General features: G+C 44.5%; 1 protein-coding gene across 1 annotated transcript in view; it reads right to left on the bottom strand.

Annotated features, from left to right (window-relative positions):
• Positions 1–15,375: 15,375 nt before the first annotated feature.
• Positions 15,376–27,501, bottom strand: part of VOPP1 (VOPP1 WW domain binding protein) — a 162,471-nt gene continuing 150,345 nt past the window's right edge. Inside the window, exons 3-5 of the mRNA XM_040353169.1 lie at positions 20,296–20,373; positions 19,000–19,136; positions 15,376–16,151 (exon numbers count right to left, since the gene is read on the bottom strand). Of these exons, the coding sequence (XP_040209103.1) occupies positions 15,976–16,151; positions 19,000–19,136; positions 20,296–20,373 (391 nt within the window). The 3' untranslated portion in view covers positions 15,376–15,975. The remainder of the gene's footprint in view (positions 16,152–18,999; positions 19,137–20,295; positions 20,374–27,501) is intronic.

Raw genomic sequence — 27,501 nt, forward strand, 5'->3', positions numbered from 1 at the left:
CCGCCTGTATATCCTTATAGATCAGCACTATGGCAGTAGTTTAGAAAGGATGAGAGTGGGTTTACATCCACTTTAATCTTTGAACAGCATACGTTTTGATGCACCTGAAATGTATTTAGCTGTAATAAACTGAAATTTGTAGAGCAAACAACATTTTTACATTGTGGACACATAAGTGCATCAATATACATTTCTTGTCTTAACTAATTCTGGTAGGATTTTTGGACTTGTGGCTCTGATCTGCTAGCATACGATCGAACTAGGAGTGCTGCTACATCAGGATCCACATCAGCAGAACACACAACGAGGGACATAGGGGCAGAATATGGCATGAGTAGCACATCTAGGTGACAAGTGGGTATGGTTTCAAGATATACCTGCATCAGCTTTGATGAGTCCCACCTGGCACCAAAAGATCACAAGGAGAGAAACGCATCCATGAAGGTATTGTTCATTAATTAAATAATGCATGTGTTTGTTTAGCTAGCTATAACTTTTAGTACTGTCTGTCTTTTATTGTGACATAAAAAAAAAAGTCTACCTTAAAGAAGAACTTCAGGAGTAACGTACTTCAAAAAAGCAGCCAAAAGTATGTTGTAAAAAGTCAAGCGTATGGAGTGCAGTGGTCAGGAGTATTATTTGTACAACATAGTGCGTATTGTGCAGGGCTCAGTAGTGCATAACACGCAGGGATCGGGAATATTATATGTACAACATAGTGCATATCGTGCAGGGCTCAGGAGTGCATAACGTGCAGGGGTCAGGAGCGGGTATCACAGAGCATTCAAGGATTAGGACTGTATGATGCATAGAGTTCAGGGGTCACAAGTCAGTATTGCAAATCACAGCCCCCCCCCCCCCCCTGTAGGTTCATTCCCCAGATGCCACATAGAGATGCAGCAGCAACAAGAGGTCCTCCTGTCCACTGTGCAATGTGACTGAGGCCAATGTGGAACTATCCTTAGGAATGAAAGTTAATTTTTAGAAGCAATTTATAATTGCCAGCATCCCAAATATATACAAGCAATAGAAAAGAACCGTCCTAGGTCAGACTTGAATGGCAACAGAGCAATATGTCACTCATATAATAAAAGGCAACAAAGCTTTATTGTTCACAAAATATTCAAGATAAAAACATTAACGTACAAAAAGTGCAAAGGCTGTTCCTATTTGTGGCAGTATTTAAAGTGTTTCCAACAGTTGTGGGTCACCACTTGAGATAGTCCCCAAACTGTAAATATTAAACGCGTTTTGAGGACGGTATTCCTTTATTCTTCAGGGGTTTATAAAAAGCCACAAAAAGGAACTATATTCTATAATAGAAACATACAATTAGATATAATATAGATGCATACAGCATAAAGTTGTCTCATTTCCAGAGGGGTGAGTGTGACCTGTTACAATATAGTACAATGTTATATTAGGATAGCCATGATCAGAAACCATGTCAAATCATAAGTCACATCCTTAAATGACCACTGGGGGAGCCTATGAGTCACTGTGGTCGCAAAAAGACCCACACACGAGCCCAAAACAAAAAAAGAGCATGTAGTCATATGATCATCTAATATTAATAGAGCGGTAATATAAGGTAGTATCTAAATATATGTGATATTCTTACTTGTAAAACATAAGGATAAAAGCTGATCACATAAGTGGGTGCATGTAGAAAAACTGCAAACATTAGCGGAAAGAAGGGGAGTCTGAAAAAATGAACAAACCATCATAAATACATTTAAAAAAAAAAAAAATCCTTAGGATTAAGTAGCAGGGAGGATTTGGATTTGAATTTGCTGGTGACATTTATATACAAATCATGCCAATGAATCATTCACTTGCAAATCACACACTAATTCATATTAAAATCATGGGTTCATTTGCATATGAGTTGTGGCTACAGTGTGCAAGGGTAGAGTCTTTGAAATACACAGCCCTGTACACAGGACAGAGTGAGTAGGGTTAAACTTCGGGACAGTCCTGCACAATCCAAGCCTGTTGGAATGTAGGCATCCTTAATGCAGTGGGAACACTATGTTGTATAATGGCCTGGTTGGACCCATACAGTGAATGATGGTTTCCTTCATGACTGAAAGATTTTTAACTTCTATCATCAATGCATCAAGACAGCTGGATGAGCTCATCTACTCAAAGTCAAAGCAAATGTTACTAAGGAATGCAGTTTCGGACACAATTGTAAATTTGCTTAGTTTACCTTCCCTAGAGTCTTCAGCAGCTTCAGTTACTATATCAGATAATGTTACTACCCTACTCCAGTAAGAAGTACTGTAAAGCTAATGAGAAAATGTCAGCTCATCAGGAAATACACTTTATTCAGTTTAGCCTTTTAAAATAACTTGTAGTTAAAGCTTAGACAACTTTCTTGTAAACAGAAATAGGTCGTTCACCAACTGGAAGATAGTGTACAGTATTCAAGGTGAACCTCAAAAACAGGACCTGCTCCAAGTTCACTTGACCAAGATCAAAAAATTTTGCATTGGCATATAACATATAACAGGGGCAACACGTGCTGTTACAGTATCAATACCATAATCTTGGACCCTCCATCCTCACTAAGATCAAAAAGATCAATTTGATCTTCTGTATATAGTGGTCATTGGGCAAGAATCAGGCTGAGAATGGGCTGAATGAGTATGTCAACTGCAGGACTGCACTCCTATTTGCATTATCCGATTCAGTCACAAATGTTACGTATCAAAGAAGAGGGCATATTATAATCTCCAAAGCTCATTAGTGTTTTTGATGACCTTTTGAGCAAATAAAGACAAAACTTTAAACACATAGGCCGGGATTCAGAAAGGACTTACGACGACGTATCTCCAGATACGCTGTCGTAAGTCCAAATGTGCGCCTTCGTATCTATACACGTATTCTTGAAACTAGATACGCCTGAAATTTGCCAAGATACGACCGACGTAAGTCTCCTACGCCGTTGTATCTTGGGTGCATATTTACGCTGGGCGCAAGGGGCGCTTCCGTAGATTTACGCGTTGAATATGCAAATGACATAGATACGCCGATTCACGAACGTACTTGCGCCCGTCGCATTAAGCTATGCGGTTTACGTAAGGCATACGTTCGGCGTAAGTTTACCCCTCATAAAGCAGGGGTAAGTCATGTTAAGGTATGGACATCGGAAACGTCGGGACAGCGCCGTATTTTACGTTGTTTACGCAAGTCGTACGTGAATGGGGCTGGGCGTAGGTTACGTTCACGTTGAAAGCATTGAGCCGACGTATCTTAGGGAGTATTTGCGACGTGATTCTAAGCATGCGCGCGCATGCGCTGTTCGATCGGCCATGCATTTACATGGGGTCACGCTTCATTATAATTAGGGTTGTCCAGATACCGATACTAGTATCGGTATCGGGACCGATACCGAGTATTTGCGGGAGTACTCGTACTCCCGCAAATGCTCCCGATACCTAAATAGAATACTTTTTTTGTATTTATCAACATGTTCTATGAAAATTCTTTGAGTTTTTTACTACTGCGTGACAAGCAAATAAAACATTTTTACTCATTTTTATTCTTTTATAATGTCTTGAGTTAGAGTTCTTCATAATTCTAAAGAAAATATCCTTAGTCTGTATTGTGGTTTGAAAACTGTCACATGACATTTAAAAAAAGTATCGCTATTCGGTATCGGCGACTACATGAAAAAAAGTATCGGTACTTGTACTCGGTCCTAAAAAAGTGGTATCGGGACAACCCTAATTATAATACAACACGCCCACTGCCTTGCTACTTTGAATTACGCGGGCTTACGCCGGCCCATTTACGTTACGCCGGCGTAAGAAAGGGAGCAGGTACTTTGTGAATACAGTACGAGCCACTCTAGGTTACGTCGGCGTAGCGCATATCAGATGCGCTACGCCGCTCTAAATAAACACCAATCTTTCTGAATCCCGGCCTTTGTCTTTAGATTTTCTATATTCTTCTGGGCTGTATATATTGCCTACCATCTCAAAATTCTCCAAGTGTTTTCCAAGATTGCAATGATACTGGTTTTACCCACCAGATGAAAGTTTCTAACGTAAAGCATTTCCAAATGGGAAATATTGGATTTTCATTTTGAACCAGACCTTTTATTTAGCTGAGACAGTTTCACCTTGCCATTTCCATACACCATGTGACTCATGAGTAGATTGTACCTTTGTATTTCAAGATGGAATTCCCTTTAAAAATATAGTATCATTTGGAATGACATTTTGAAAAGCGTCAAAAAAAGATTTGTAAGTGATCTATTACTTCACGCTTTGTTTCTACAGGAAGTGCCTCTTTTTTATTATTATTATTATACAGGATTTATATAGCCCCAACAGTTTACACAGCGCTTTACAACTTGAGGGTAGACAGTACAAATACACTTAATAGGGTAGGAATCAGAGGGCCCTGCTTGTTAGAGCTTACAATCCTAAGAGGGAGGGTCAAGAGATACAAGAGGTAATAACTGTGGGGATGTGCTGATGGAGAAAATAAATGTACAGTTGTTAGGTGGGGGTCAGATAGGCTTCTCTGAAGAGATGAGTTTTCAGGGATCGTCTGAAAGTAGAAAAAGTAGGAGATAGACAGATTGGGGTAGAGCATTCCAGAGGATGGGAGAGGCTCGGAAGAAGTCCTGAAGGCAAGCATAGGATGAGGTGACAAGAGAGCCAGAGAGCAGGTGGTCTTGGGAGGAGTGAAGAGGACGTTTTGGTTGATATTTTGAGACCCGGTTAGAGATGTAGCTGGGGGCCAGGTTGTGGATGGCTTTTTTAAGTTACTTTTAGTATCTTAAATTTGATTTGTTGGTTGAGTGGTAGCTAATGGAGGGATTGGCAGAGAGGGGTAGCAGACACTGAGCAGTTTGTAAGGTGGATGAGCCTGCCAGCAGCGTTCATGCTGGACTGAAGGGGGTATAGCCTATTTAGAGGTAAGCCAATGAGGAGGGAGTTGGAATAGTCAAGGCGAGAGATGACCACGGAGTGGATTAAAAGCTTTGTGGTGACATTGGTTAGGAAGGGGCATATCTTGGAGATGTTGCAAGGGTTGAGGCGGCAAGCTTTGGATAGCAATTGGATGTGGGGCCGATAGGATAGTTCATAGTCCAGAATTACACCATAGGACCTTGGTTGATAGTTGAGCCGTTGATTTTGATAGAGAAATCAGGGGAGGTGGCACGTGGGGGAGGAAATATGAGCTCAGTTTTGGATAGGTTGAGTTTGTGGAAATGATGTGACATCCAGGTTGATATAACTGTTAGTAAGTTGGTGATGTACGAGGAGACCAATGGAGTGAGTTGGGGGGTGCAGAGGTAGATTTGGGTGTCGTCCGCATATAAATGACATGGAAACCCATGGAAGGCAATCAACTGACCCAGAGAGGAGGTGTAGATTGAGAAAAGGAGAGGTCTAAGAACAGAACTTTTGGGGACCCCAATGGAGAAAAGAAGAGGAGAGAAGCAGGTAGAGTTGTGACACCGAAGGAGCAGTGGGATAGATAGGATGAGAACCAACAAAGAGTACAATCAAGGAGACCAAGGCAGTGGAATTTTTTGAGGAGGAGGGGGTGGTCCACTGTATCAAAGGCAGCAAAGAGGTCCCAGAGAAATAGTATAGAATAGTGTCTGTTGGTTTTAGCCGTTAGTAGGTTGTTGGTGAGTTTAAGAAGAGTAGTTTCCATGGAGCGTTGAAGGCGAAATCTGGACTGAAGGGGATCGAGAGGTTTATTCATAGTCAGATGATCGCTCAGGCAGTTGTAGATCAGTCTTTCAAGGAGTTTGAAGTAGAAGGAGAATAAGGAGATGGGTCGTAGCAGGTTGTTAAGATTGGTGGGGTCCAGTGATGGCCTTTTAAGGATAGGGGTGACTAGCGTTTTGTTTTAGAGTGTTGCCAGAAGAGAGAGAAAATGAAAAGAGATTGAAAATGTGAGTTAGAGAGTGTAGAATTGAGTCAGAGGGTGAGCGTAGCATTTGCGAGGGAGCAGGATCCAGAGGGCAGGTTGTTAGGTGGGCATTAGAAAAATGTTTAGCAACCTTGTTAATACTAGCAGGGTTGAATGAGGGCAGCAATGATTGTACCTGTGGACATGGGGTGTCTATGGAGGATAACAGTAAGCTGTTGTAGATGAAAGTGGCTAGGTTGGGGCAGGACATGGGTGAGATTTTGTCATAGAGGTGGTCAGTAGCAGAGAAGGGTTGAGGTGGTGAATGTTTCTATGGGTAACTGTTAGGCGGTTGGAGGGAGAGGAAGTGGAAGACCTTGAGAGAGTGAAACTAATAAAGTGGTGATCAGGGAGTGGGAGAGGATTGTTGCAGAGGTTGCAAAGCTAATGCTTTTTTAATATCTCTACCCCAGCTTTTTGACAAAACACAGCTTCAGCCATGGCCATGTAAGCCATGACACTTATTAGAACTGAAGAAGTGGCTTGGACAAGCTATGCAATGTCTTATACATTGCGGAACAAGTCCAATTGAATGTGACTAACAACTGGATAAGTGAGAACCTTTATAGACAGGGAGAATGTGGGAATGTGACCTAACAGATAAACTGGACTGTATATCTTAAATGCATTGGAGTCCACTAGGAGGAGGTCTTAATTAAAGTGATACTTGTTACATAGGCTTTAACCATCCCTCAAAAGGTCACAATATACAGGTTTATGTATTGCACCACATTTAGGGGTATGTAACAGTAGTGTATGTAGCACCCCCTTACTTTTCAGCACGGGCGCTACGTTAAAGTCAGTGGGGAATGGGAGGATTAACTTACTCCCATTTATGGAAATTTATGCTGTTGCCAATTTCAGAATTTGTCCTGTGGGTCAGTCTGCGCTCCGGGGGTGCGTTATCACCCCCGGGCAGCAGCTGGCGCTAGAGGGGTTCTGACAGACCCACCTTCTCCCAGCAGCCAATCAGAGGAGTTCTTCCCTCGTTGGGCATGCTGGGGAGGGGATATATCTGGGCAACCGCCTTTGGGCCGTTCTGTTCTGTGCGGGGCCCGAGTTCCAGGTGCGGCATCCACCTTCAGGGTGCGCGCATCCATGGGCCCTGCCACCGTGGCCTGCTTTACTAAGGTCATGCACCATGCGGAGCCTCATCCCAACCTAGAGAGGGGCCCCAGCGACTGGCTGGGTCTCAACCTTCTGCTGAGAGGATCCTAAACCGGGAGCTGTGCGATGGGGGATTGGCTCGGGAGAACCTAGAATCAGAGGTTGTCCTGGAGGCCTAGACGAACCATCGGGGATCCAGTCACCACACTGCATGACAGGTATGCTCAAGCTGTCAGTGGGTGACACTATCTGAACTGACTGGGAGGATTCGCTCAATCTAATTTCACAAATCTCAAATGGTCAAGCCTGTGGCAGAGGCCTGTTCCTCCCAGTGATCCTAAAGTGGCGCTCCGGCTGCCAGGCCTGTGATAGACACCTGTCCGGGGCACTTTACCCACCCTGATTGTGGTGGCGACGAATTGGGTTACATTATTGCTGAGAGCAGGCTTGCTCTCTTTCATATCCAAGGCCTGATACTAAAGTTTCTCTACGCTCATCAACTTTTCTCTATTGTGTGTCATGTTGATGTTGGCCATGTTGGGCCTTGGAATAAAGCTTTGAAAACTCAATTGACATCTGGACACTTGCTCTTTATTCACACTCACAGCTATCACCCCTAGACCAAGTCAAGAAGGTTAACCTAAATAGGCCGATCCCAAACTAAACAGCGGCTCCTTCGAGGGTGAGCACTACATGTATTTAGGTTTTGTGCTGCCCTAGGCCTGACTAAACTTGCACACCCCCTAATTTAAATATGACATGCCCCTTTCTGTCTAGACCACACCCCTTGCTGAAATTTTCAAGTCCGGGCTGAGGGCCTGGAGGGGGGTGGACAATGAATTCCCTTAATTTGCATAAAATTTCCTCTCTCTTCCTGTTTGGCTATGGGGCAGGAAGTGAAGGAAAATCTCTGCTGCAATGGGACAGGGATGGTACAAAACCCTCCCTTACTCAATCAAAAATGGAAAAAAAAAGTGTTGCCTGTAGTTCTACTTTAAGCACAAATTTCTGATAATTTGATGGAGAGGACTAAGAAGACATAACCATGCCAATGGTGCAGCAGAAAACATAGCACAGCGAGGAAGGTTTGTGGTCCAGGATGATGGGACAGTACAAATTAGAAGCAGCGCCTCCCTCCCCACAGTAGCGGAATGCTAGCCACCCACATACCGGAAGCAGTGCGGCCACTTTATGGGGGCTCTAGACTAATATGCTTCTCAACCCAGTTCGCCCCATAAGACTGGCACTACACTAACAGTGTAGCGCAAGCTGGCGGGGACACTTTCTGTGCTGCCCCCTGCAAAGTGCTGCCCTAGGCCTGGGCCAGGATACAGCGTTGGTATGTAATGCAAAGAGTGTAGGGGTCAGTACAAAACAAAAAGCATTCAGGACTCAGGGGTTTGTAATGCAAGGGGCCAAAAGAGTGCAAAATCCCCCACAGGCAATACTCCTCTGCTTTACCCTCTGAACCCCCCCCCCCCCAACCCCCCAAAAAAATGAGTCACTAATCTGCAAGCTCAAAATTCAAGCACAAATTTTCTCTGCAAGCACAATTCTCCCCACACACGCAAAAATCACTAATTTCCCTCCTGCTGGAATCCATCCTCCCAATACAAGTCTTTGCCCCATTCCCAAAAATCTCCACTCCCAAATCTCTCCTTCCAGCACAAATTTTTGTCTATCCCAAATCCCCCTCCCAGCAGGAATGCTTCCCCTATTCTCTCCACCCAGTGTAACCCCCCCTCCCAATCAAATCCACCTCCCAGTATAGATTATTCCCTACTCCACCACTACTCATAAATTTCCTCCATTACAGCACAGATTCTTATTACTTCTCATGTCATTGTGTCCTTCCTCCTCTACCTTCCTGAACTTACAGACCTCAGATCCAGCATAGCAGATGGCTGAAACCATGTTCTCCCTTCCAGGATCCCCCTTGTCTTGTGTCATGTGACATGTCAGAGCCAAGGAGGTGCCTAGGGGCAGTTTCCCGCACTCTGAAGTCTATTGGTCTGACAGGCAGCTGCTTTGGGTTGCTGGTGGCTGCAGTGACAGACAATTGCGGTGTTGGGGACCCAGTCAGAGGAGATTGTGAAAATGCTTCCACCTGCCTGCAGCTGACTGGTCACATCATCTCAGGTTAGGTCTAGTTAATTGACTGGAGCATGAAGACTGCGTTTAATAATATAAGGTAACAGCTTTTTTGAAGAATGGTACTTCTGACGTTGCGACATGTCAGAAATGTATTGATGTAAAGTTAAAGAAAGGTTGTCAGTAAGCATATCAAAGGTTGTCAGTAACCAACCTTTTCATGTATAAAATTGTGAAAATTGAGTCGGAGAAAGGGTATAGAATTTCACATATTGAAGTTGAGCTTTCATTTCTCTATAGTAGCTGCCACTGGGAATGAAACTAAAAAATTATTCTACAAGCTGTCAAGAATTTAATCCTAGCAGTGATTTTGTTTCTGTTCGCATTTCTCTTTTTAGCAGTCATTTTCTAGACCAAGGAAGGCTGGCTCAGCAGATTCCTTCTATATCAGGCTACACACAAATCACACTTCCGATAAGGGCAAGATTTTATTATGCTGCATGTTATACAACTGGGAATGAATTTCTACATTCATGATTTAAATCCAGTATTTCCATGTAAATTTAAATCCATTGTAGCAGTTTATAAATCTATGAGGTTGACTAGTTAACTGCTAAAGAGGAATTACATGGAACTTTTCCATTTTCTAATTTCATTTCCAAAAGTAAAAACCTTCAGAACCAGTTTTTTAAGTTTTAATATGCACCGGCTTATTCATGTAGCTTTTTAAGTGTATAGGAGATGCAGGAATAGGAATAGGATAGGAAAAGGCCAGCTGCCCTCTGAAGAAAATTAAAACGCTGGTAAACGTTATTCATCTGGACAGCATGTGCAAATTGATGTTTTTCACCCTCAATGCTGAGCTTTATCATAGAAGTTATTTTTAAAATAATTTCATAATCAAGGAAATAACATTTATAGTTGAAGTTTTGATATGCACCAGTTTACTCAGTAACTTTTTAACCACTTTTTTTTTTGTTTGTTTTTTCATTTACTTTGATTTGGATATATGGTTCTAAAAAAAAACCGTAGAATAATGTTAAAACGTAGAATAAAAAAAAACAGGATAAAAAATATGAGAAAGAGAAAAAATAATTCATTAGGGCTGTTTAGGGATAAATATGGGATCAAAAGGGGTTAATATAATTACATTTTATTGTTTTACTTGTAAGGTTTCTTTAATTGACCCCATTTCCAAATCAAAGATCGCACGTGAATACATTGTTACATATTCCTGAATGACACTTGTAAACTACTGTATGTGCAAATGCCTTTTTTACACAGGGGTTGAATGCATGTACAGTAATTTGTACACACAGGGTAGCTTAATCGCTTAACCGCTTTATCTGTGAAAACCTCCAAATATGCGTGTTGGTTACTGTGAACAAGGCTCTTCCCTGAAACATGTTAGCAGCTACTCTGTACTTGGTGATTATCGAATAAAAAATTTGGACGGATACCAGAATGCGGGTTCGTTTCATATAGCCATGTACAGTAATTACATAGCATTTCTCAGCTGTCGTTTTGACAGCCAGTAATAGCCAATAATAGTAGTGGCAGAGTTACTAAACGTAGGAGATACACCCTAAAAAATGTGTATCTCTTATGTTTAAGGTCCATAAGTGGTTAATATGAAACATTTTATATAGTTATGCTATTACTTATGCTTTCTATAAAATTATGTTTCCCATTTTATCCTGAATGTGGAGAGTCCAAATATGAGTAGCTTTGATACACATCATAGTGCTGCATGGTTCTTAAAAAATATTTTAAGATATTTTACATTTTCTTGTACTTTCCAATGTAATGGCTGTAATCCACCTACCTACTATAGTGCCTGGCTACCATACCAGGGCGTACGTGAACTGAGTCAAACAAATAGGTACTTGCGATTGGCAGAATAGTCAAGGTCAAAAGGCAGACAGAGTTCAGAGGATAGTCGATATCCAATCTAGGTCATCAACAAGGTAATCCAATCTAGCAGAACAGAGTAGACAAACAGGTAGCTGGATCGGGTATTACACATGCTATAACAAACATGAGACTGTAGGCTTGGCTGGTTTAAATCAGATTTGGTCTCTACCTAGAGACTGGGCACAATTAATCACCTTGCAGGTGGTAAGACAGATGAGGAGAATGCCACAGCCAAAACCAGGATACTTGAATGAGGAGAAGGAGCGTTAGATACTCCTGATAACATAGCTCACTCCCTATTACCATGCCACCAGTTTCATTTGCGCTCAAACACACACAGCTCACTTCCTATTACCATTGTGAGCGATACTCCAGCGCACACAGCTCACTCCCTATTACCATGCCACCAGTATCCATGTCAAGATCTGTATACCAGTGCCAGAGAATTTTTGACCAGTGCCAGGGCTGGGAAAAGGGGTGGGAAGGAGGAGAAGCTGCCCAGTTTGGCATGTTTGGGCTCTAGATGACCTTGTCCATTACCTTGCCCATGTCACCAGTGAGAGATCTGCATTCCAGCACACACTACTCACTTCACAGTACCAGTCACCTGTGTGATCAGTGCTTTAGCATCCATGTCACAAGAGTAATCTGTGCCTCAGTACACAGAGCTCACTCAAATATTCTTATGTCCGGTGTGATCTGCGCTCCAGTACACACAGCTTGCTCTTCAGTGTCCATGCCACCAGTGTGATCTGCTCTGCAGTACACACAGCTCACTCTCCAGTGTCCATGCCACCAGTGTGATCTGCTCTCCTGTACACACAGCTCGCTCTTTAGTGTCCATGCCACCAGTGTGATCTGCTCTGCAGTACACACAGCTCACTCTCCAGTGTCCATGCCACCAGTGTGATCTGCTCTCCTGTACACACAGCTCGCTCTTTAGTGTCCATGCCACCAGTGTGATCTGCTCTGCAGTACACACAGCTCACTCTCCAGTGTCCATGCCACCAGTGTGATCTGCTCTCCTGTACACACAGCTCGCTCTTTAGTGTCCATGCCACCAGTGTGATCTGCTCTCCTGTACACACAGCCTAGCTTTTGTGTTTTTGTGTAAACTTTGTGCTGCTTTTACTGGGGGAAGAGATTGATTCTAGTCCCTGCTTTGCAGGAACACAGAATCAATATCCCCCCCCCCTGTCAGAACGAAGATCTGCCTTGTTTAAATAGGCGGATCCCTGTTCTGTGTGGTTTACTGACGATCAGCGTGTGTCTGTCACCCGCGGATCAACTTCTGCTATGAATTATCACAGGAGAAGCGGCATCTATCTTACCAGAAAAGTAAGCAGCGTTGTAACTGCAGACCATGGGGCTCCATAGAAAATTGTTTATGGGCCCCCCTTGAGACCAACCTCTCTGGCACCTGGCAGAAAGACAAATTTAGCCACAAACCAGCACTGTGAGCTGTGTGGCCATGCTGGCAAATAAATATGCCTTTGCAAAGAAATTCCCCTCTTCATTCTGTGCATACAAACCATGGCACGTTTTATTCATATGGGATGGATTTACTCATGCTGGCCTCCAGTGGTCCAGCAGAGTGCAACCATATTTACAGCAATCCACCGTGTCCTTAGCAGCTACCTGTCTTTTTCATTATATCAGATCTCACAGTTTTAATCTAAGCCTTCCCAACACCACAACAAGCAGGTGTGGAAAGAAATGGTCTAGCATTCAGTAAAAATAAAAAGCAATAACAATGTAGCACCCTCTTAGATAGGTGCTAAAATGAGGTAAATAAGGTTCTGGCACACTGTATCTAGTGGAGCTGCATTTCACTGTTAGGCAAATTTAGTTTTGGCTCAGTGTAACCAGTGTGGCTGGGTTAATTGTTCTGTTCCTTGTCTCAGTGGCTGCAGAATTGACTGCTTTCCCCTAGCTGGTCCAGAAATGTGGAAGTAAGTGGGCAGGAACAGTATAATCAGCAGCTGAATATTCATACAGCCCTGGCCAATCCCTGGGGGTATATGCCCAGATGGTGATGGGAGTCTGTATAAATCTGAGCATGAGTGCATCAGGTTCTTTTCTTCTTGAGCAGGAAATCACAGTCTAGGGGGGACTGCTAGCCCACTAGGTCTTCCTGCCATGTGACTGAGGTGTGTCGAGGCCTCAGCTGGGTGACCTGGAGGTCTACTTTGCTGAAAATTATTATCTGAGGATCTAGTCTAGTATCACAGGGTGGAGGTGTCGCGAAGGATGTTGGGAGGGAGGCAACTGATTTTCAAAGGACATTTGTGAGTACAGACTGGTGAGAGAGATCCTACAGCCTGTGTGCTGAGGCCATCCCTCATATGTTAGAGTAAACGGGTTCAAAAGGGACATTGTGCCCTGTGTGCTGAAGTTTACAGACTTTTGATGCTTTGATTTTTAACTTTACAATAAAAGGTGAACATTTGGAGTGCGGCTATCCAGATATTTATTTTCCAATTATCTCTGTTGCAAACAGAGCCAGCACCCTGTTTAACCTGCAGAGACAGCTGATCGTAGGAGAGGTAATTACCTTTGAGCGGTGAACTCCCACATTCTCCTAGTGAAAGGACTTTGCTTGGACTGTCCAAAGCAGAAGATAAATCTCCTCAAGTTACTACTTCAAAGCCCAGTCTACTCTTTACTTCTACAAGGGCTCTCTACAGGAGAGAAAGTTCAGTGTCCTCGTTGTTAAAGTGATACTATAGGTTCACGTTTAAGAAAAAAATAACAAACATTTCATACTTACCTTCACTGTGCAGTTAGTTTTGCACAGAGTGGCCCTGATCGTCCTCTTCTGGGGTCCCACGGCTGCTCTCGCGGCTCCTCCCTGCAATAGATAACCCCCTCTGGGAAGCTCTCTCCCGAGGGGGTTACCTTGCGTGTGCTCTCCCATGTCCTACACTCAACGTACATAGCTTCGGAGTGTATGACTCGGCCACGCCCCCCCCGGAGGCCACCTCATTGCATTTGATTAACAGCAGCGGGGCCAATGGCTGTGCTGCCATGTGGGATCGCGCCCACGGAAGTTCGGGGCACAGGTAGGTAAAACGGGGGCTCGGCTGGGGGGGGGGGCAGTGCAAGGTGTTTTTTCACCTTAAAAAACAAGACTTTACAACCCCTTTAAAGATTACTGGCATATACTACTATTACCCACTACCCACTAAAAAGCATACCCCTAGCCTGGAGAGTGACTGAAACTGTGCCTTTGCTGTGAGGAAACTACTAGAGAAAGGGTCCTGGCAATCTACTAAATGACTCCTACAGGGGTGGTACTACAATAATAACCATCACTATATTTTATATAATTACATAATCATTAGTGTTTGCACACAAATACTCTATAGCCCTTACACAAACTTTTTATTTTGAGAAGTATAAACCTTGACTATCTTATATGGTTTTAGCTGGGATCTTTTTCATTAGCCCAAAGAAGACAAAGAAGGCCAGATTCTCGTAGATCGGCGTATCTTTGTTCCGGCGTAGCGTATCCTATTTACGCCATGACTCCGCAACTTAGACGGGCAAGTGCTGTATTCTCAAAGCACTTGCTCCGTAAGTTGCGGCGGCGTAGTGTAAATAGGCCGGCGTAAGCCCGCCTAATTCAAATGTGGAACAGGGGGGGTGTTTTATGTAAATGTTATGTGACCCGACGTGATTGACGTTTTTCACGAACGGCGCATGCGCCGTCCGTGGAATATCCCAGTGTGCATTGCTCCAAAGTACGCCGCAAGGACGTATTGGTTTCGACGTGAACGTAAATGACGTCCAGCCCCATTCACGGACGAATTACGCAAACGACGTAAAATATTAAAAATTTGACGCGGGAACGACGACCATACTTAACATTGTTACGCCGCATGTACGCCACCATATAGCAGGGGTAACTTTACGCCGGGAAACGTAAACGGCGTATCTGTACTGCGTCGGCCGTGCGTACGTTCGTGAATTTGCGTATCTAGCTGATTTACATATTTCTAGGCGTAAATCAACAATGTTTTAATAAGATAAAACTTGGTTAGAAAATGACTGGCTCCAGTGAACTGAATTATATAACATATGGCGACTAGCTAAGAAGAATGCCAATCTAGAGTTCTTGCTGTCAATGAGAGGTTGCAGAATTGCTGCTGGCCAAACACAGGCATAAAGCAGAAATTGAGTTCCAGGAGCAACTATAACTAGCCAGATGTTAATGACTTAATCATATAGAATATTTATCACTTAATGTTATCTTCTGCCTGGGGGCTTTCTTCAGAATAAAAAACCAACAGCAGGATATCATCAATTAACTTGAGTCAATTTTGATGTGCCAGAAGTTTTTATTTGTGCAAAAAGCCCAACACCTGTCTCAAACAAAGTACCGGTAGTTTCCTTTTTAAATGTAAATGTACAGTTACAGATGTCTCATCATACAACATTTTACTTTTTTTTTCAATTTTTTATGTAAACGGGATGAGAACAACAAGTTATCCAATATGGTTTCCATGAAGAACATGCCTTTAAATGTACATACTGCTTAAATCTGCTTGCACTCTCAGGTATAATAGGCAAAGATATGTACTGAACACCACCAACATTGTTACAATGAAAGAACCACAGACCGTGAACGTGTAAAGAAAAAAATAATAAAATAAGAAGCCTTTTCAGCAATATAGGACTGCATTTATTCTTCAAACCCCATGCTTGTGCTGAGAAGGTAACATGAACAGTTGAGAACTGGTCATACTGCAACCATTTTCTAGAAAGATTTGTTCCATTTCCTGGGCCCGGCCAAGGCACACAATGCTTTGATGCCAGCAGAGCAAGTATCATGCCAAGGGATAGTCCTCCTCATGGTGAAGTGGAAACAATTGTAAAAAGTCAATTTTAAGAAAAATTATCGCCAAGTGCAAAATTGCTTCATTTGCAAGACTTCACCACTTGCTCGTAGGGTGGTGGAGGTGTGTTGTAGTAGGAAGGGGGAGGTGGAAATGCTGGGTTCCCTTGTGGTGAGTTCGGCTGCATGTGAAAAGAGGGAGCAGGAGTTGGAATTCCTCCTGGATCTGAGTAGTAGGGCATCCCTGGGTGCTGAGGCCCTGAAAAAAAATGAGAACAGCTAATGGTTAAATGATAACATCCTTTGTTGTTTGATTTTTGCACATTATTTATTTTGTTGAGGAACCCATTTGCTAAGATACTGATCTAGCAGTAGAGGTAGGAAGTGTATTACTCTATATGCCTAGTACACACGATCGCGTATATGTTACTTAGACAGGAAAACTGTGGTTTAAAAAATGAGAAAATGTCCTCTTTTTTCTTGCCGCAAATCGCGGCGGGTCTTTTCCCGCAGTTTTCCTATGGGAAACACTGCGAGGGAGCATACACACGCCCGCTTTTCCCAACCAAAGTTCTCCTGACAGTTTTCCTGTCGTGTGTACAGGGGAAAAGGGGCAAAAGAACAGGGAGTGAGGATTTCTCAGAAGAAATAAGGACATTTAAAAGCAAAATCGACCGACATTCCTGACTTTGACAATGACGATTGGGATGACATGTGGGACTTCCCTTTCAGATCCCTGGTCTCCCTGAGAGACCGACTAATACAGTTCAAGATGGCTCACCGCGCATACTTCACCCCACACAGGTTGCACAAAATGAACCCCGCCTCCCCCCCGGGGTGCTGGCGTTGTGGTACAGTCCCAGGTGACTTTACCCACATTTTTTGGACCTGCCCAGCCATCGCTGATTACTGGAAGGAGATACTACGGGTCATTACGCAGATCACCACCATATCGCTTCAACCCTCCATAGCAGTATGTATATTAGGTCTGATAGAACAACTGATTCCCACTGTGGCAGGTCGCACCCTGGTCGGGTTGCTTCTCTTTTATGCCCGCAAGGCCATAGCCCTTAGCTGGCGTAAACCTAATCCTCCTCCTCTCTCCCTGTGGAAGCAATTGGTCAACAACAGCCTGCCTCTTTACAAGGATTGCTATGCTAATAGGGGTTGCCCTCAAAAATATGACAAGGTTTGGTCCAAATGGCTGGCGGATTCTTCCACAGCCGCAGACCCAAGCTCCACTTAATTCTTTGTTCCCGGATGTTGTATAGGACTCTTCGAATGTAATATCTCATGTGTCTATGAGCTGCAGGGTTCCCCTTTTTATTTTTCTTTATTTATTTTATTTTATTTTTTTTCCACTCGTGAATGACGGCCCGCTGAGACCTTTATGCTGACTTGAACTTCCCACCTTCTTCTATGTATTCAGATTGCCTCGTATCATATTTCTGTATGTACCTTAGCCAATTTTTGTCATGACCAATGTTTGTTTTCTTTTTTTTTTTTTTGTTGAATGTTTTAAAATTCAATAAACAGATTTAAAAAAAAAAAAAAGCAAAATCGAAGGTTGAGGTAAGTGAAGGAGGACTGCACTAAGATAAAGGAAGCTATTTAGGAAAACAAATTGTACCTTTACAACCCCTTTAAATTCAAAACTAAACAGGAAAAAAACTCTGCTCCTAAACACAACAGGAATTTCCTGATTGTACTTTATGTAAGCTGTGATGTCTCTTAGCAAAATGTAGCAGAAATGTTGGGCACATACAACATTCTTCTACATGTCAGATAGAGTATGTTTATTAGCTTTTTACCAACTGTGAGGAAAAGATTTCAAGTACACCCGTCATGAAATAAATAAAAGAAAATGTGTAGACAATGGCTAGCTTCCTAGCTATCATGCTGCTAGATAGTGTCCTGGATTAGACATGCATTCTTTTTCGTCCGAATGCATTTTCGTCCAAATTTTGGGTATTTTCGTTAAATGAACGTGCAGAATACAAAATCCGAAAGATCCGACATAAAAAATGCTTTATTTTCGTTTTCGTTGCTACAACAGTTCGATATAGATAGAAGATTCGACATGACGCTGACAATAGCAATCTGTGTCTATCGAACCTTTGGTCGAATGTGCCTAACCTTAACTCTATTAGTCCAAGATTATTCTACATAGAGAGGAAAGATTCGACATAGAGAGAAAAGATTTGACATTATAGAGACAGTGTTGGGGTAGACCATTCGACATGAACGACGAAGATTCGACAAGCAGCAAAAAGCATACAAATGTCGAAATCTGTCATTGAAGGCTTATGGTGTCTGTCAAAAGTTCTAAGATGATTCGACAAGCAGCTAAACTGTACGACGCCGCAATCGTACATTTCCGGTCAAATGCTTGGCCCATAGGCTATAGAAGAATTCGAATGTTGGTTGACCAGTAATAATAATTAAAACATATAATTATTACTAGTGTCATACAACATTAGAATTCTTCTATAGCTTGTAGGCGGAACTTTGACCAGAAATGTACGATTGCGGCGTCGTACAGTTTATCTGCTCTGTCGAATCTCCTTAGAACATTCGACAGACACCATAAGTCTTCAATGACAGATTCGACCTTAATTCGGATTTTCGGACGAATGCATTTTTTAACGAAACAAAATAAAAGCGAATTTCGCGAGTAACTAAATTAATTTATTTTTCGGACGAAAACAAAATTACGAAACAAAATATTTCAGTGTGCACATGTCTATCCCGGATTCACTTATGAAATTAGGTGTGGTCAATGACCTGAAACAAGTACTCAGATCAGAAGTTTTGACTTTACCTCCTATCACTTGCTACATCCTTGTTATGGAGCACTAATTCAGTAAGTACCAAAACAAAGGATTACCATGAAACAAATGTTATCAGATAATTGGTTATTTAGCCATTTTCAGTTTCTAATTTTTGCTTTCCGGTAAGGCATATTTTTTTTTAACGTAATGTACACACCGTTGTGAGAAATAGAAAAATGTTATGCAATTATATTACTGGTATTTAGGTTTCAGACAATTTTTCTTTAATTTCTTAACCATATGTTAACACAAAAAAGGGTAATGTAAATAGCTGACCTGGTGGAGGGCCAGGAGTCTGCCTTGTGTACGATACATTAAATGTTGGTTCTTCAACAAGCAGGGGAGGGTACATTCTCCTTCGTATGAAGAACCCCGCACCACAGCAAAACAGAACACCCATCATCAGCAGAAACCTAGAGGTACACAGGGAAAGCATTTATGTCATCTTTAAAAAATAAATGCATTTATTTTTAATATCAATACACAATATGCTCTATGTAGGTTAAAGAAATAGATTATATCAATAGTACTCTGCCATTGATTGTTGAAGAAAGTTTGGCCCTTTTTGGCTAACGTAAAGAGGAGCTCCAGGCTCCCCCCAAAAAAATTTGAAGTCAGCAGCTACAAATACTGTAGCTACTGACTTTTTTTTATCACGGTCCAGGCATTCAGTGGTGTCCTCACCCGAGCCGATTCTTCAATCGGCTATCGGGTGCTGGCGCCACCATATTAACTAAGGAAAACTGGCAGTGAAGCCTAACGGCTTCACAGCCGGTTTCCTACTGTGCGAACTGCGCTGCGCTTTGTGAATGGGCCACAGTCTTATGTGAAGGTTTCCAGAATACTGCGGGGGAAGGAGGGGGGACCGATCTTTCAGCTCAGTTTGCCACGGCAAACCAGGTACCGGCTTCAAGCGGAGCTTTCTCTTTTGGGTGGAGCTCTGCTTTAAACCATACGTTTTGTAATTAAAAAAAAAAAAAAACACAAGGGACATTACATTCAATGCAAAGTGTCCCTTGTGGGGGTGTTGGCTGTGAAATCTTCAATCTTCGAACCTGCTCTCTATTTTCCCGCCGGGATTACCAGCGTTTTTATTTCTGCCAGATTTACTACACTTGCCAATGGAAAACACTGCGAGGCTGTCCCGAGGGAGCATAAGCCCTGTACACACGGCCGGGATTCCCGGCTAATGCTCTCCCTGCAATTTTCCCGTTGGGATTCCCAGCAGACTTTATACCGCCGGGAATCCTGGCCGTGTGTACAGGGCTTGAAAGTTACCTGACAAAGCAAAAGGATTTTGGGGAGTGCATTATGGAGACATCGGAGGACAAGAGCTTCTCTGCTCAGATCTCCATGCACGTTTGAGGATGCTATGTGTGGTGAATAGGTGTATGTTCCATTTACAGGGGGGGTTTTTGATCTGGAGAAAGCTGAATGGAATGAACAGAGCTATAGAACAAGAGAGTTTGAGCAGCAAAAGTTTGGGCCCATGTGTAGGCTTCTAGGTGGTGCAACACTGGTGGAAAAATGGTTTTGCGTGTCAACCCTATATCTGGACAGGATGTTACTTACCAGAAATACCATAGTCTCTGAATGGAAAGGGCTCGTACACAGCACCTGGATCCACAGCAGTCTTCATATGCTCGACATCTAAAAAGAAAATACATTAAGTTAAAATACCAACCAACTTGACTTCACCAGGAAGCCCATTGAGGCTCACCGTGTTATGTTTAGCTGCTTCTAACTCATTGTGATCCCTAATCTCTCCCCAGCAGAAGAATCAGAGTTTTATACATTAAACCTCAGCCTTGTAGCATGCTGGCATTAGGGCACACATTTATGTAGAGCAGGGGTCTCCAAACCTTCTAAGGGGGGCCGGATTGTGGCCATTGGGAGTAGAAATTGTCCTGGCATCAATAGGAGTAAATACTGTATCTTTGGCATTAGGGGGAGGAATAGTACGCCATCGTTGGTGCCAGTGGGATAAATGGCGTCCCATCGTTGGTGCCAGTGGGATGAATAGCGTCCCATCGTTGGTGCCAGTGGGATGAATAGCGTCCCATCGTTGGTGCCAGTGGGATGAATAGCGTCCCATCGCTGGTGCCAGTGGGATCAATAGCACCCCTTTGTTGCTATTAGTGGGAGGAATAGCGCCCAATCATTGTTATCAATGGGAGTAATAGTGCCCCATCGTTGTTGTCAGTGGAAGGAATAGTGCCCCATCGTTATTGTTAGTGGAAGGAATAGTGCCCCATCATTGTTATCAGTGGAAGTAACAGTGCGACATCGCTGGTGTCAGCGGGAGGAATAGTGCCCCATCATTGTCAGTGGGAGGAATAGTGTTCTATTAGTGGTGTCTGTGGGAGGAATAGTGCCCCATTGTTGTCATTAGGAGGAATAGTGCCCTATCGTTATCCGTGGGATGAATAGTGCCCCATCATTGTCATTGGGATGAATAGTGCCCCATCGTTATTCTTAGTGATTCGAATAGTGCCCCATCATTGTTATCAGTGGAAGTAATAGTGCGCCATCGTTGTTGTCAGTGGAAGGAATAGTGCCCCTTCATTGTTGTCAGTGGGAGGAATAGTGCCCCTTTTTTGGTGTCAGTGGGAGGAATAGTGACCCATCATTGGTGTCAATGGGAGGAATGCTGGTATTAGTGGGAGGAATAGTGTCCCCCATCATTGTCAGTGGGAGGAATAGTGCCCCATTGTTGGTGTCAGTGGGAGGAATAGTGCCCCATTGTTGGTGTCAGTGGGAGGAATGCTGGTATAAGTGGGAGGAATAGTGCCACATCATTGTTGTCAGTGGGAGTAATAGTGTCTCATTGTTGGTGTCAGTGGGAGGAATAGTGTCCCATCATTGGTGTCAGTGGGAGGAATAGTGCCCCACCCACCATTGGAGCACAGGTGTGTGAGGAGGAAGGTGTGTCGGAAGCTGCTGTGTGAGAAGGGAGTTGCCTGGAAATCTCTCCCAGCTCTCCTGGCCCCTTTTCTGGGGAAGCCATGGAGGGCAGTGGGGCCTCCCCTGCTGGAGGCTCTCAGCCATCTCCTGGGCCATCTGCTGGCATGTCTGCCCCTCTACAAGCCTCAGCTGGTGATCTCTCTGCCCCTGGTGTGGATGAAGGCTCGGAGGCCATTCGGGAGCGAGTGGTGGCCGGGATAAAAGTCCTAAACCGGGAGAGGGATAAGCTGTACAAGCTACGTGCGGAGCTGAAGCGCCTGAGAAGGCAACGTGAAGGCTTACATAGCCAGAAACGCGGATCCATGGATCCAGAGATCCAATTGGCCAAGGTCCGTGTGGACCACCAGGAGACCATCGTGGCCATAATGGAAGGAAGGGATGGTCCTTTCAAGGAAAAGTTCTGCAACGACAAGAGGTTTGCAAAGGTGACAAAGATGGAGGTGGAGGAGGTGGAGACCCCCAGTTCTGACCCCCTGCCCCCCCCAGGGAGAGGTAAGCACCCCAATGCCTTCCCAGGACTCAGGAGGCATGCTGAGGGTGATCCAGGTAATGGAGTCTCCTGTGCGGGGGGATCAGATGGTCTTTAATGATGAAGATATTGCAGATGGTGTACCTGATAAAGTGAAGCCAGCTAAGCCCCATGTTGTGAATAAGACTGTGTATGTACCATCTAGCACCATGACTGATAATGTGCCCAATAATCGGACTGTATGCAGCAATGTTGTGTCTGCTGAGGCTGCAATGCAGCAAGAGATCCGTTTAAAAAATGACATTTCTGTGAAGGAACTGCAAGTCCCAGCAGAACCCATTAACCCCACTGCTGCTGAGACCAAAGCTGATTGCCCCACTGCTGCTCTGGACTCCACAGCACAGCATCAGGCGACGGCCGGTACTGCAACAGAAACTATAATTATACCTGATGGGAATGTGTGTGTGGCTGATAATAATCATCCCAGTTCAGGTGGGATGGACAATGGTCCCATTTCAGGTGGGATGGACAATGGTCCCATTTCAGGTGGGATGGACAATGGTCCCATTTCAGGTGGGATGGACAATGGTCCCATTTCAGGTGGGATGGACAATGGTCCCATTTCAGGTGGGATGGACAATACTAACTCTGTTCATGCAGATAAAGTGACTTCAGTGTGGGGTCTTGGCCCCAATAAACCCACTTTCGCTCAGGTGGTACGCTCTGCCCCTGGTAGCTCCGCCCCCAAGCAGGGTTTTCCTCTAAGAGCTACTACCTGGAGCCCCCCGGGATATGGTCTTGGGTCTCTGGCTTCTGCTGGGGGCCCAAGACGTAATGTTGTCATCTTGAAATGGGAAGGTGGTGCAGTCCCCCCTGCAAGGCGTGCAGTGGTGGATTTAATCCTGGAAATGGGTTTTGGGGTAAATGATTTGTATGCTTTTATTCATGTGTCAGGGACGCGAGAGTATACAGTCAGTTTCACCAAGCCAGGGGGTCTTGACCTGTTCTGGGAACGATATGAGGCCCGGTGCAGGTCAAGACCCGAATGGGAGAGTCTGGCCCCAGTTGCGATTTCGCAGCAGTCAACAGTAAAAAAGATCACTATCATCCTCACCAATGAGAGCGTCCCTGCCAGGGATCTGGAGGTCTGGTTGAGGAACTACGGGGAGGTTTTGACCAAACCCAGTAAAATATTAGATGAGCGTAACATCTGGACTGGGGGATGGTCGGTAACAGTCAGGCTGGCCAGGGATGGAAATGTTGTCCGTCACCTGCCCTCCTCGGCTTTCATAGGGAGGGATAGGATGACCGTGTTCTACCCTGGTCAGCCGAAGCTGTGCCACCGCTGTGGAGAGAGGGGGCACCTTAGCTCCTCCTGTTCGGCCTTGATATGCTCAGTGTGTCGGGGTCAGGGTCATATGGCCAAGGACTGCACCCAGAAGATCAGGTGCAACCTGTGCCTGCGACTTGGCCACCCTTATCGCAGATGCCCTGAGGCCTGGCACAATATGGAGAAGGAGGTAGTGGATGAGATGTCAAGGCTGGACAGGATGGAGGGGGAGGCCCCTGGTGTACCATCCTCCGCTGCGGTGACCGACCCCCCTGGTCCTGCTCAGGATCCCTCCCCAGTTTCCTCCCCAGTTCCCTCCCCAGTTCCTGTGACCACCCCTTCTGTGTCTGTAAGTACTCTTTCTGTATCTGTATCTGTGTCCCCCCAGCCTACTGTACCCGCTCCTCTTGTGTCAGAACCTTCCAAGTCTGTGCCCCCTGAGTCAGTTACCCCCCAGAAGTCTATCCCTGTTAAGTCGGATTTACCCCCCCCATCAGGAGTGATAGCGGGTACTAAAAAGGTCGCTTCAGAGAAAAAAACAAGGGATGAGGGCATCTCTGAGGCTGACCTCAAGTACCTGGAGGAGAGAAGGAAGGTTGGGCGGCGGAAGAAGCAGGTGGTGAGGACGGAACGGGGACGGGAAGCTCCGGTGCATGTCTCCACCCGTCGTAGGTCCTCTAGGTGGGACATTTCGTCATCTGGCGCTTCTTCAGAGCTGAGCTCTGAGTCAGAGATGGAGTTGGAGGCGGCCTCAAGAAAGAGGGAGGCTTCTGGTGATGAGCAGCAGAGGGGAGCTAAGAAGCAATCCACCCAATAACCCAAATGGCGGTTCCCACTCCGTTAAAAGTGGCGACAATAAATGTCGCCAGCATTAAGTCAGTGAGAGCTCGTTCTATGGCCTTCTTTTTGTTCAGCCAATTAGATGCTGAAATTTTATTTTTGCAAGAGACTAGGCTCACCTCCTTGGCAGATATTCATATGGCCAAGAGAGAGTGGAGGTATGGTCCATCTTACTGGTCTCTTGCGGCCGAGCCTTACGGCGGTGTGGCGGTGTTGTTTAAAACCGGCATGGTAACTGTCCGGCGGGTTATTGAGGTGGAGATTGGGAGATGTATGGTCTTAGACGTCCTTGTGGGAGGGCAGGACCTGCGCCTAATTAATATCTATGGGCCGCACACAAAGTGGGACAGGAAATGCCTTTTTACAAGGATCAAGCCATTTCTTTTTACATCCCGGCAAGTGGTCTTTGGAGGTGACTTTAATACAGTAACTAGGCCCAAGGACAGGAAGGCCTTCAAGGACAGGCTGGGATATGATAGCGTTTTTTTAAATAGTATGGTTAGGGATGCTGGTCTTGTGGATGTGCACATTGCGCACCTCCCGGATGACACCGGGTTCACCTTTCATCGTGGTAATAGTCAGAGTAGGATAGACAGGTTTTTTTTGAAGGAGGCCTCTGCTTTCTCACCCCCAGTGGTGCAGGCAGTAGAGTTCTCTGATCACTGTATGCTATCTGTGGCCCTGAATGCTTCAGACGCCCCTCAGAGAGGAAAGGGCATCTGGAGATTGAATTCGACTCTACTCCAGGAAGAACATGTTAGACAATCCTTTGAGGAATTCTTTCAGGCACAGGTGACCCTCCTGGACTTTTGTAGCAGCAAGGCTGAGTGGTGGGAGCTGACCAAAAAGAGGATCGCTGGATTCTTCAGGGGCCTAGCCAATAGAACACAGTTTAATAAATACATGACCTACCAACGTTTGCGGAGGAAGCTGGATATTCTTGTCTCGAGAGGAGGAGATCCTGGGGCAATCTCCGAAGTGAAACTCCTTCTCAGGAAGTGTCAATATGACCGGAATGCCTCTTTGGTTCTGGAGAGGGACTATGGGAAGTACCACTCGCCTGACCCTTACCAGAACTGCAAACAAGGTGTAGCTGTTAAAGCGGTCGTTGGCCTTAAGGACAGTACAGGTTCCGTGACAAAGTCCAGGTCAGGGATTCTGGAGGTCGTGAGGTCCTTTTATGCCGACCTTCTTGGAAGGAAAGAGCTTGACCGTGACAAGATGGAAAGCTTTTTGGACTCTACTCCAGGTCTAAATGGTGGAGATGTTCCATTGATGAATTTGACAGAGGAGATCACAGTTGAAGAGGTGATGAGGGCAATTGAACAGCTTGCCATCAAAAAGTCACCCGGACCGGATGGCTTGACGGCTGAGTTTTACAAAGCCTTTAAGTCTATTCTGGCCCCACATTTGGTAGAGGTTTTTAACAGTTGTCTTGCTGAGGGGGTGCTTTCCCCTTCCATGAGGCACTCGGCTGTGATTCTTCTGTCAAAGGGTAAAGATCCTTCGATGATTGAGAATTGGCGCCCCATCAGCCTTCTTAATGTCGATAGAAAGATACTGGCGAAGATATTTTTCTGGCGCCTGTCGTCAGTAGCAGAGTCTTTGCTTTCTCGCCATCAGCACTGTTCGGTCCAGGGTAGGAGTACCTTCACAGCGGTGTTAGCTGTCCGGGAGGCCTTGGAGCGGTGCAGGGCTGCAGGCTGGGGAAAGTACTTGCTGACATTGGATCAGGCAAAGGCTTTTGATCGTGTTAACCATGAGTACCTGTGGTTGCTCCTTAGTAAGTACGGTCTGCCGGGTTGACCTGGCCTTTCTTGACCTAGAATTATGTCACGAACATAACAACATATTCGTCCGCAACTACACTAAACCTACTGCAGGAAATTCTTACCTGCATTATGATAGTTGTCACCACCCATTATGGGTTAAAAACATACCCAAAGGCCAATTCTGCCGATTACGCCAAAACTGTACCAAAGATAGCGACTATATCCTCCAAAGTGCTCATTTAAAACAAAAATTCCTTGAAAAAGGGTACCCGGAACCATTAATAGATCATGCTTACAACATTTTTCTCCCCGGAAAAAAACCCAAAACTGTTAAGTCACCTGAAAAACCTGCTGTACGTTTTATTACCGGCTTCCATGGACAATATAAAAAAATGGAACAGATTCTTTCAAAACATTGGAATATACTTAAACAAGACCCCCATTTAGCTACTACCTTGTGTGATAAACCTAAAGTCACTTACAGAAGAGCTCCTACCCTTAAAAACAAGATAGCACCCAGTAGGTTAAAAAGTCTTAAACCGTTAGATTCCACCTGTCTGATCCCACTTAAAGGGATGTACAGGTGCAACAAACCTAGATGCAAAACCTGCCCATTCGTCACCCACGGCCAAAAAGATTTCTTCCATAGAGGTAAATCATACTCGCTGGACAATTTCCACAATTGTTCCAGTGACTATGTGGTGTACTGTATCACATGCCCCTGTAAACTTCTTTATGTCGGACGCACCATCAATCCTCTGAGACAGCGTTTTGGTGCACACCGACGCTTCGTTGAGGCTGGTTGTGACGAACACAGTGTGCCTCGTCATTTTCTGGAGCACCACGACCGGTCTACGGAGGGCCTACGGGTATGGGTCATTGAATCCATACCTAGGGGCCTCTCTGAGGCTGAGCGTTTCTCCAGACTGTGCGAACGCGAGACCTTCTGGATATTTACCCTTGATTGTCTCTCTCCTCTCGGCCTCAACGAAGAATTAGATGTCAATGCCATCCTTTAAATATCCAAATATACATATTCCTTACATCTTTACCACATATCTACACGCGTATGTGGATGCATGCATATGTGTGTTTATGTATGCAGCCCTACATACACGCGCATTCTCCTTTTTCTTTCCCCCCCCCCCCTCCCTATATTCCCCTATACTCTATTACTTATCAGTTTCCATTTACATCTGGGCCTGATATACTCAATGATTGTTCCTACTTGTCCTTGTATTGTACTTTGATGTGATCAATCCTTATTTCTTTTATTATTATTTTTATTTTTATTTTTATTTTTATCATCTGTATTTTTATATTTACATTCAATATCTGCCTCATCATAGCCTTGTGGTTCTATTGCCACTGCCCGAAGTATCACCCCTTAGTAGTATTCCCAT

The sequence above is a fragment of the Rana temporaria genome, chromosome 5 (genome assembly GCF_905171775.1).
Source record: "Rana temporaria chromosome 5, aRanTem1.1, whole genome shotgun sequence".
Classification (NCBI taxonomy): Eukaryota; Metazoa; Chordata; class Amphibia; order Anura; family Ranidae; genus Rana; species Rana temporaria.